We start from the raw sequence: 11060 nt of genomic DNA, 5'->3' as shown, positions 1-11060 counted from the left end.
GACCAGTCGCTGCTGCTGCCCACCAGCCTGCCCCCTCCAAAACCCCCCTGCACCCAGGGCAGAGCTGCCCTACAGCTGTGCAGGATGGCTGTGGCCCCCTGGCCCACTCCTGCCCCACTGAGGCAGTGGGGCCAGTTTGGGGTCCTGGCACGCAGCAGGACCACGTGTGAATTGTGGTCCCCATCCCCATGGAGCCCTGGCCCCTGGAGGGCGAGTGCACCCCTCTTGCTGACAGCCTCCTGGACCAGCTCTCCTGGCACCTTGGGGATGGGCAGTGAACCACTGGAGCCCCACAGCCCTGGCTGTGAGCCCTATGGCACCTCCCTGAGCAATGTGGGTCACCCAGGTTTGGGGCAGGAAGGACCCCACCCTGCACCTGGAAGCCTGGCCACCACAACCCTCCCCTTCTTGAGGGTGACCCCCATCACAGCTTTTACCCCATCATTCAGCACCCAAAGCCATGGCCAAGCCAAGATGAGCCCTGTGACGGGACACAGCCACCAGCACTGCCCACGGCCTCTCTCTCCTGTCCCTAAGCTCGACCCTTTCTTCCTTCCAATGCAAAAACTCAATGGCAAAAGAGTGCATGAAATCAAATAAATACGCCCCCCTCCCCAACCCTGCGAGCTGCCCCTGAGCCTCCAGCACAGGGGACCCATTCCAGCAGCACATCACTCCCAGCAGGACCCCCCCGGGCCCTGCTCACCTCTGCCCCAGGCAGGGACTGCAGCATTCCTGGGGCACCCCCAGCCCCCAGCAGGCGAGGGGGCTGCCCAGATGCTGTTCCCAGGGCTGCTGCCTGCACCCCCTCCCCTCCATCACCACCCCTCTCACTGCTCGGTAAGAGAACCTGCCTGGGGCCACACAAGGACACTCCCTGTGGAGGTGTCCTGGATGTGTGGGCTTGGCAGAGCTCTGACCTCCACCAGGGCTGAGGGGTGACGAGCCCCCCGCCCCCACTGGGGCAGGGTCCCCACTCCTGACACTTCTACCCAGAGGACTCATTTCCCAAGGTGGTTCAGGGAACAGTCCCTTCCCATGGGAAACGATCACACCACCAGCTGTCACCGCTCCGTCACCCAGCCCAAGGGCAAATCAAACTGGCACCATCACAGTGGGGCACTGGGACCATCTGGAAAGGCCTTCCCTTCCTGCTACCCCCCTGGATCCGTCTGGCTCCAGCTGCCTCTCCCACTCAGCTGCCCTGTGTCCTCTTGAAGATGCCCATGGGAGGACCCAGCAGACGGGGCACACGTGGGGCTGGGGGCCCTCCCCCTCCATCTCAGTATTTGACCCTCCGGTTTGTGTTCCGTGTTCGACCTCGAGCTCAGACCGACGGCTCTCGCCCATCTTAACAAACAAAGGCAGAAGAGAAAGGAAAAAAAAAGTTAGTCTCAATGTTCCCCTCGTGGCTTCCCGGTGGTCAGCCCCCCCCCGGGGCGGGCATCACCCAGGCACCCAGCTCTGGTTCGTGGGCTGTGGCCCCCCGGGCAGCGCAGGCACGTTGAGCCCGTTCTGCGGCGGGAGGGCCGAGTCGAAGTTGAAGTCCATCTCGTCGCTGTCCATAAAGTCATTCAGGATGATCGACTCCACGTCGCACTCCAGGCTCCCGTTGAACATGTCCAGGTCCAGGTCTGCTGGGAACCTGTCTTGGCCCAACACGGGGGGGTGGACGGCCCCCGGGTAGGGGCCCTGCAGCGAATCCAGCAGGCTCATGTGTGCCCCTTGGTTATTGGCGTAGGGATGCAGGTGCCCGTGGTGCGGCACGGCCGCCATGCTGCACGAGTCGCTGGGCAGGCTCATAAGGCTGACAGGATTGGCTAAGGCACTGGTGTTGACCGCGGGGTGGTGGCCGGCTGGTGACGGGTGGTACAACGCGCCGCTCTTCATGAGAGAGCCCGGGTGGGACGGGTAGGAGGACAGGCCCTGCTCCCCGCCCCCGCACAGCAGCGGGTTGTGTCTGTGGCCACGGGCCGGCACCATGGGGCTGGCCTGCGGCAGGGGCAGGTCCCCCGGGACCATGCTCTCCTTGTGCGCGTAGGAGATGGAGGAGAGCAGGTCCTGCAGCGAGGCGTTCCTGTAGGAGCTGACGGGAGAGAAGGTGGCCTGCTTGTTCTCCTGGATGGTCTGCATGGGCAGGCGGCGCATGAGGCCCATGGCCGGCTGGCTGTAGATGGTCCCGCAGTAGGTGTTGCCGGCAGCCCCCATGTTGGAGCACTTGGAGTTGAAGGTGAAGCTGGAGCTGCGCTGCCGCAGGGCGGCTGGCGGGAGCTGCTGGCTCGGGCTCATGGCGTAGCCGTCCTGCAGGTCCTCCAGCATGCTCTCCCCGAGGCTCTCGTTCAGGCTGATGGTGCCGGTCAGGTCGGTCAGCCGAGGCAGCTCCACGGAGCAGCGGGCGCTGAGGGAAGGAGACATGGTGCTGGAGGGGCTGGGGTACATCAGCGGGGAGGAGGGGGTGCCGTCGTCCTCCTCCAGCTCGTCGGGCTCGTGGTTGGCCATGATGGGCGAGAGGCGCCCACTCAGCGTGCTGGCCGTGGAGCTGGCACGCGTCCGGAAGTCCGCCCAGGCGTCGTACTCGTCGCTGGCGTGGGACGCGGGGCTCTCCGACCACTTGGGCTGCTGGGAGGAGGGGCTGTCCTCCCCGCGCTCCTGTGTCACCTGCAGCTGCTTCTTCTTGCTGGCCTTGCCCTTGATGCGCAGGAACTTGCTGTTGTTGTCCATGGACACCGCCCGCCGCCGCGGCGTCTTGCCCGTCTTGCCGCCCTCGGGGTTCAGCATCCACCAGGAGCTCTTGCCGGTGCCCTCGTTCTGCACGCGGATGAAGCGGGTGTGCAGGGACAGGTTGTGCCGGATGGAGTTCTGCGGGGACAGCAAGGACAGGGGGACGTCAGCAGCAGCTCCAGCACCCCAGAAGGGAGGGGATACCCAGAGGGCTGGGGGGCACACGGGGCATCATGGGGGACCTGGGCTCCATCCCCTGGGACACCGTGGATGTCTGAGCCAGAGGGGTCGGGACCGGGAAGGCTCAGCTGGTGGGTCCCTCCCACAGCCCTGCTGGGCATCCCAGTGCCAGGCATCCCATTTCCAGGACCTCGTGGTCACGGCCCTTCGCTGCATCGACCAGCTCTGTGTTAGTGCAGTTACTGTCATGGCAGGGACAGGGGTGTCCCTGTATCCCAGGGACCTGCAGCAGGCAGGGCCGGGTCTCAGGGGACCTTTCTTCCCTGGCAGGAGCCTAGGGAGGGACAAGGTGAGGAGGCGACAAATGCAGAGGCAGAATCAGGACCATGCACAGGTCCAGGTCTTCTCCCAGCCCTAGCAGATCCTATGGGATGCTCCCAGCACAGCCTGCACCTCTGCAGGATCCCAGGATCCCAGCCCACTCTCCACCAGCTCCACAGGCAGAGGGATCCCCTTTGGAGTGGACTCCAAGCCCCTTCCCCTGCCCGGTACTATTCAGGATGTGCTCCCCTCCTCCCTCAGCACACCCTGTGCAGGGCACATCAGCACCACCACAGCCCAAAGCTACCTGTTGGCACCAGTGAGATCTTGTCCCCAAAATGCGTGTCACTGACAGTCTGTCTCTCTGGGTGTCTGCAGCCTGGCTCTGGTGGCAGGGACACACACCCTGCAAACCCAGCAGAACCCTCGCTGCCCAGAGCAGGACTGGCTGGGGGCTGCTTCCTCCCTGGACACTTCTGGCTCCCTCCTCCACATCCAGCATCTCAGGGGGTTCCCTGCTGAGAGCAGCATTTGGTTCCCTTGGCTCGGGCTGCGGCCACAGCTCTGAGCAGCTCCCTGGCTGGAGCAGGGATGGCCTTGCAGGAGGCAGGAGTGGGGGTCACGACCCAACACAAGCACCCCGAGCTGTCCCTGCCCTGGGGGGTGACAGGCTGGGGTGACCATGGGGCGATGCTTTCAAAGCCCTGGCCTGGGGAAGAGAGGAGGTGAGGATGTGATACAGGCTGGGAGAGGAGCCCATTGAGAGCAGCTCTGCAGAGAAAGTTCTGGTGGGTGAGAGGCTGGACATGAGCTGGCTGTGTGCACTCAGAGACCATCTTGGGCTGCATCGAGGACGAGTTGCCAGCAGGTCGAGGGAAGGGATTCTCTCTCTCAGCCCTTGAGAGACCCCACCTGCAGTGCTGCATCCAGCCCTGGGGCCCTCAGCACAGGAAGGTCACAGATCTGTTAAAGCAGACGAGGTCACAGAGGTGCTCCAGGGCTGGAGCCCCTCTGCCCTGAAGCCAGGCTGGGAGAGCTGGGGGGAGTTCACCTGGAGAAGAGAAGGCTCCAGAGAGACCTGAGAGCCCCTTGCAGGGCCTAAAGGGGCTCCAGGAGAGCTGGAGAGGGACTTGGGACAAGGGATAGAGGGACAGGACACAGAGAATGGCTTCCTACTGCCAGGGGGCAGGGATAGATGGGATATTGGGAAGGAATTCTTGGCAGTGAGGATGGCACAAGTTGCCCAGAGAAGCTGTGGCTGCCCTTGGATCCCTGGAAGTGTCCAAGGCCATGTTGGACGGGGCTTGGAGCAACCTGGGCTGTGGAAGGTGTCCCTGCCCATGGCAGAGGGTGGGACTGGATGAGCTTTGAGTTCCCTTCCAACCCAAACTGTTCTGGGATCCTGACTCCTGCCTGTCCCTGCTGATGTGCAGCTCCTGGGATGCCACCCCAGCTCCCTGTACCTCAGTTTCCCAGGGGCCAGAGGAGAAAGGTAAGATGCAGAGCCTCAGTGTAGAGCATCAGTGTAGAGCATCAGGGAAGAGCATCAGTGTAGAGTCCCTTCCCCCAGCACTGCCCGTGGCTCGGGGCTGGGCAGGGGCTGCTGGAGGGGGGAGGCAGCTCCCTGATCCTGCCCAGCTGAAGGAGGGACAGAGGGACAGGGAGGGGAAGGACTCCACGGTGCCGGTGCCGGGGAGAAAGTTTGGTGCTGTTGTGGTGTACAGTGGAATACTAATGAAGAGGAGAGTGAGCTCCAGCCTCATCTATCATATTATGTAATGGCTTACTTCTCTGCACTTCATTTATTTGGAGATTGCTCCCAGGCTGGCTCCTCGCCAGCAGCCACCAAATCCAAGTCTACAGAAATCAATCTCGCGCTGACTGATTAAGCCGTGTTTAGAACTAATTGCTCCTTCGTGTGTGGGGAGAATAAATTACGGGCTTTAATTTCACATCTTTAAAATGCAACTGCAGGTATGGGCCAGCTGTTAACCCCTTCCTGCACGGCTGGGGAGGGGCCTGGGGGGCAGTCGGGACACTGAGCTGCCCAAACGATGCTCGTCACCTTCAAGCAGAGCGAGCCAATCCCTGGCCAGCCTGCCTGGCAGGGAGAGTGCCCCTGACCCCTCCAGCACCATTCCCTGAGCCACAGGCTGACCCGAGCTTTCCTCCACACGACCAGGCTGCCGTGCAAGCGGCAGGGACAGAAGCAGAGCACGTGGCTGTCACTGCCTTGGCAGGGCCAAGGCCACCAGCCAGCTCAGCCCCAGGCACTGCCCTGCACCCACAGGCACTGGGGGCTGAGGATGCCCGGGCTGGGCTTGCTGGGGTGAAGCTGCTGGGCCCCTCATGGAAGGGAGGACTCCCAGGATCGCTGCAGTCCCCCCCTACCAGCACTCCCCAAGTCTGCTCAGCCAAGCAGGCAGGAGCTGCTGCAACCCTGTGCAGCTGGCATAGAGCTGCTATGCAGAGCACGGGGAGAGGGGCTGGGGTTTGCAGGGTTTGGGGATGCCACAGCTGCATGGGGATGACATTCATCATCCTCCCCCCACCCCGCAGCTCCAGTGCAAGGCTCTCACACCAGTTCCAGACACTGGGCAGGTTAACAGGGCTACAGGGCTGACAGGGTCAGACTGCCAAGGGAGAGGAGGGAAGGAGAGGCTGCTGCTTCTCCTGCAGCCGAGCTTCATTAAGAGCCAGCAGACAGCAGCAATTAAGTGCAAGGTGCAGCGGGCCCGGCTCTCTCCTCATTAGCACCCCGACATGCTCGGCTGGCCGCGGCTCGGGGCGCACGGAGCGGGGCCGGGGCTGCACCGGGGCGGGTCGGGAGCTGATTAAAGCAGGCAGGCAGGGACCTGCCCCCCCTCACCACCCGGCAGCCCCCGGCTCCCGCAGCCCCAGCCTCAGCTGGCAAGGAGCAGGCAGGGGACGCGCGGGGGACATGAGGGCTGGCAAAAGCCCCCAACAGCAGCTGCCTTGGCAGGGGTTGGAGTCAGGCAGAGCACGTGGGGTGCAGGAAAGGCTGGTGCCAGCCCCAGGGTCCCCGCGATGCCTCTGACACTGCTCTGCCCCTCTCTGCCCTGCACCACTTCTCAGCAACCTGCACTCCTGGCCATGCCCTGCACCCTCGCTGTGCCCCCTCCCCGTCCGCTGTGCCCCCTCCCCGTCCCCTGTGCCCCCGTGTCGCCCCTGCCTGCTCGCCCCGCTCGGAAGGCTCAGCCCCTCTCTGGGATCCACAGCCCCAGGTACCCAAATGGCACCGGGCAAGGAGCATCAGCCCCCAGCGCACACCCAGAGCGTCCGGGGGTGACACCCACTCCTTCGGGTTCCACCGCTTCCCCGGCCTTCTGCCGAGGGCACGGGATGGTCTGGGTAGTGCAGGCGAGGGCCGGAGGTGGCACCAGGGGCTGCAGGTGGAGCGGAGCCCTGCTCAGCCCAGGCTGGCACCAGGGAGGGACGAGGCTGAGCCCGTGCCAGCCCCAGCCACCAGCTGCCAGAGGCTTTGCCAAGCTGGAAGACCCTGGTGCCATGCCGGTGCCCGTCTGCCGAGGGCTGGTCCTGCTGCGGGGCCTGAGGGGGGACTGTGGGCACCCACAGAGCCCCCACCCCCCAGGAGCCCTCCTCCGGCGAGCCTCATTGTCAGGGGAACAGGCAGTGTGAAATCGGTCTGATTAGCAATTAGTCCCATTGTAAAAGGATTAGCCAGACCCATTGTTTGAGAGAGCGACTTGACTGTCAATGGGCATCTGGTAGCGACGATGAAGATGATGATGCTGCTGTGGTGAGAGCCATTCCCCATGTCCTCTGTCCAGACAGGACCTCCGAAGTGAGCAACGACCCCCGAGACGAGCCTCGACCAGCGAGCCAGGCACCGACCCCCGAGATGGGCATCGCTGCCAGACCCAGAGGGGCCTCTGCAGGGTCCCAAGCACCTGCCTATCCCCACCCCAGCAGCATGCCCAGGTTACACCTCCGGCCTTGGGGTGCCCACGAGCGTTGGGGTACAAGGAGGGGGGCTGAACATCCCTCTGCGTGCCCCGAGGAGAGCACGGTGAGGGGAAACAAGTGCGATTTGAGTGAGAACAGGCGGAGAGCCAGAGCTGGGGAGAGCAAACGAGGGGCCCCGTGCACCCACTCCATCCCTGTCACATCCCCTGCACCCCTCTGCTGTCCCTACTGCTGTCCCTGGGCTGCCACCAGTCCCCACTGTCCCTACAGCACCAAGGGTTTTCCAAGCAAACCCACAAACCAAGCCCAGCTGCTCGCCACACATCCCACACCTCGCAGCCCTGCTCTCAGAGACCCCCACGGCCAGGGTGTGTTGGGGGCTGTCTGTCAGCCCAGGCTGCCGGTCCATCCAGCTAATGAGCCCCTTCGTTACCTGGTGGCGATTCTTACACTGTTGACAGGAGGAAGCGGGGACAGGGACAACAAGACTAACAAGAGCTCTGCCGGCTGCTCTCTGGCAGCACAAGGACGGCTCCAGGGGTTAATTGATGCTTATTCACTTCTTGCACACAAAAATTGCCACTGTTGGAGGAAGTACTCCGGAGGGCAGAGGCTGCCGACAGCCTCGACAGGGCTCCATCCCTGGGGACGCTGTACAGGGCAGGTGGTGGCACGGGACATTCCACGGTGACACCCCCGAAGACATCCTATTCACCCAAGAAACGGCTCTGCCCGCGGGCACCAGCAGCTAAGAGCACGGTGGCCATCCCCGTGGCCTCCTGGCACCCTCCCCTGAGCACAGCCAACCCTGCTCCCTGCGTTGGTATCACCATCCTGCCCGGAGCAGCCGGCGGCTGAGCACAGCCCCCCAGCCCTGGCACCGCCGCCTCCCGTGCAGGGCCCACACCCGCCTGGCGAGCAGATGGCAGCTGGCACACGTGGCAGTGCAGCCCACACACCGGGGGATGCCAGGCACCCCAGATGCTCACGGGGGCCCCGTGATGACAGCAGCCGGATCCCTGTGCTATGCCAAGGGTAGGGAGTGGGCGAGACCCCCGACGCCTCCAGTGGCTGCAGGTGCATCAGCCAACCCCACACCAGCCCCACACGAGCCTCACATCAGCCCCATACCAGCCTCACAGCAGCCCACCCCACCCCAACCTGACCCACACCAGCCTTCCACACACGGGTGGGTGAACCCCGTGACAGGAAGCACCCGGAGCAGCCGGAGCCAGGGGAGGCAGGCGGTTGTAAATCCAGCCCACCGTGTGACAGGGCTCCTCCAGCCTCACGCCAGGCTCCCCAGGGACAGGACTCAGCACACTGGGAATCCCCGCCCGCCTCTCTGCTGTGAGCAGCCCCCGTGGTCTGCCCCTCTCCCTACTGCCCCACGGCACACAGTGCCATGTCTGGAAGGAGCAGCCCCCGGCACAGGGCTCGGCGAGGCAGTTTGGAGCTGCTGCCGTGCGTGTGGGAAAAGCTCTGCTCCATGGCTGCAGCCTGAGCCCTGCCCTGCCCACTGCTCGTCGGGGCATCACTGCCCCACAGCAGCCCCCGTGCTGCCCTCTCCCACCCCGGGCAGCCCTTCACAGTGCCCTGTGGTCACGCAGCCAGCCCTTGGCACCACCCCACACATGACCCCCAAACCAGCCCTCTGCACCACCCCACAGCTTCCCACACTGTGCCTCACAGCCGTACTTCTGTGGTGCCCTACAGTATCCCACAGCAAAACCCTTGCACTGCTCCATCAGCTCAATGCCCCATAAGTCCCCCCCAGCCCCCCTCAGTGCCCCATAATCCCCCCCAGCCCCCCTCAGTGCCCCGTAAGCCCCCCCAGCCCCCCTCAGTGCCCCGTAAGCCCCCCCAGCCCCCCTCAATGACCCGTAAGCCCTCCCAGCCCCTTGCTCTGTCTCAGCATCCCACTGCCCACTCACTGCACCCCCAGCTGATGCCCAGGTCCCGTTTGCCATCTCCCACTCGGGAGCTGGGGCTGTCCCCCCTCCCCAGCACGTCCTTCCCCGGGGCTGGAGCTGGGCGGGGGGTGCACGGGCTGCCCGGTGCCCCCCGAAAGGGCACGGCAGGGGCAGGGGCAGGGGGAGGCACCCGCCTCCCCGCCGCGGGGGTCTCGCCGGCGGCTGCGAGCGGAGGCAGCGGATTCGGGTCAGCGCGTCGGCTGAGCCGAGCGGGGCTGACGTGCTGCTAATTGAACCAAATGCCCATTAGAGGCGTGAGGGGCCGTGCCCGCCCCGGCCCCGTCGCAGGTGGCTGACACGCGAGGAGCCCGAGGCGGCGGGGCCGGCGGAGCATCCCCGCCCCCAGCCCCCCGCTCCCAGCCCGGCCGCAGCTCATTAGGAACCGCTAATCACCCCCGGGGCCGTGCCGGGGCAGCTGCGCTTGCGGGGTCTCCGTGCTACAGCCCCCGCCCTGAACACCCCCCCCCCCCGGCCCCTCTCTGTGCCACCCCTCGTGCCAGCCCCCCTCCGGGACCGGGCAGGAGTCCGGCCTTGCCCTGCCCCACAGATGTGGGGCAATAGGATGGCTCCAGTTAAGTCCCACACTCTGGAGGAGAAGGAATGCAGCTGGGACCCTGCTCTCTGGGGCCAGGCTGTGCCACCCCCTGCCCACGTCCGCCATTCCCTGGGGCTGGGTGATGGTGTGTCCAAGACCAACCTCTCCTGGAGGAGAAGGTCCAGGCGGGAACCATCACTAAGACCCTGATGCTCTGCCAGGACTCTCCAGCCCCATCCCACCCCCCAAACCCAGACAGAGCCTGGCTGGGGCTGCCTGGGCTTCGGGCAAGTTTCAGGGCCAAAAAATGTGCTACAGAACTGGGTGGGCCCCTGGGTGACGCCCATCCCCTGCCTGGCCCAGCGCTGGTCCTGGCCCAGCTCTACCACAGTGGGTGGCTCACAGTGGGTCCGAGCCTGGTGCAGCCCCCCAGTGTAGCTCCCACACACACCCTGGCACGGCACTGCCCCTCACTGCCCCTGCACTCTTGGCAGCAGAGGTTGTTCCACAATTGCCTCGGTCCCTCCCTCCTCCTCCTGACCACGAGCTCTGCAAGCAGTTCCCAAACCCACTGGAGACATGACTGATGCCAGTCAAGCCGCCCACCACTCCCCACAGCCCCCAGCAGCCCCCCTGCCCAACACTCGCTCCACAGCCCTTGCCCAGGGTGCCAACACTGCAGTGTCCCCACACACTGTCTCAGTACAGAGCCCAGGGGGTGCCAAGTGCTGGGCTCGGCCCTTAGGGCTGCACAGAGGTGCGAGACCCCCTGCACCCCTCCCGGCCAGGAGGGAGCTGGCAGAGGGAGATCAGGCACACCAGGACACTCCTCATGCCCAGGCTGGAACCAGGGTGCCAGCAGAGGTGGCAGGCATGGTCCAACATCCCCATCCCAGCCCTGGGACTGTTGCTGTTGCCATGGCAGCTGCTTTATTTTAGCCAGCTGCCGCCACTGCACGTCCCCTTCAAAACCAGAGCACCCTCTCTGCCCCTGGGGGGTGCTGCATTGTGCCCCTCCCTGGGCACCTTGCTGAGAGCATCCGCAGTGCCCATCCTCATGGAATGGCTTTTCCCTGCAGTCCAGAGGGGACAGGCATAGCACCAGTATCTTCTCTACGTCCCACTCTGGTCAGGGGGGTTCACACTGGGTTCCAGTGAGGTGGCTTGTCCTGAGCTGGAAGGGACCCCAAGGATCATCAGGTCAAACTCTTGGTCCTGCACAGGATACCCCCAAAAATCCCACCACATGCCTGAGAGTATTGTCCAAATGCTCCTTGAGTTCTGGGTCCCCAAAGCCCATGGATGAACGCATGGATGGATGGATGGATGGATGGGAACAGCGTCAGGACCAGTATTGGGTGATTCCAGTGCTGGGGAACACC

At 64.5% G+C, this 11060-nt stretch overlaps 1 protein-coding gene across 1 annotated transcript in view; it reads right to left on the bottom strand.

Moving 5' to 3' along the window:
- Window positions 1-423: 423 nt before the first annotated feature.
- FOXO6 (forkhead box O6) overlaps window positions 424-11060 on the bottom strand; it is a 35444-nt gene continuing 24807 nt past the window's right edge. Inside the window, exon 2 of the mRNA XM_032710041.1 lies at window positions 424-2859. Coding sequence (XP_032565932.1) covers window positions 1447-2859 — 1413 coding nt within the window. The 3' untranslated portion in view covers window positions 424-1446. The remainder of the gene's footprint in view (window positions 2860-11060) is intronic.

Source organism: Chiroxiphia lanceolata, chromosome 24 (assembly GCF_009829145.1).
Source record: "Chiroxiphia lanceolata isolate bChiLan1 chromosome 24, bChiLan1.pri, whole genome shotgun sequence".
NCBI classification, from domain to species: domain Eukaryota; kingdom Metazoa; phylum Chordata; class Aves; order Passeriformes; family Pipridae; genus Chiroxiphia; species Chiroxiphia lanceolata.
The sequence above is the reverse complement of the archived record's forward strand: the minus strand, read 5'-3'. Positions and strand labels throughout refer to the sequence as shown.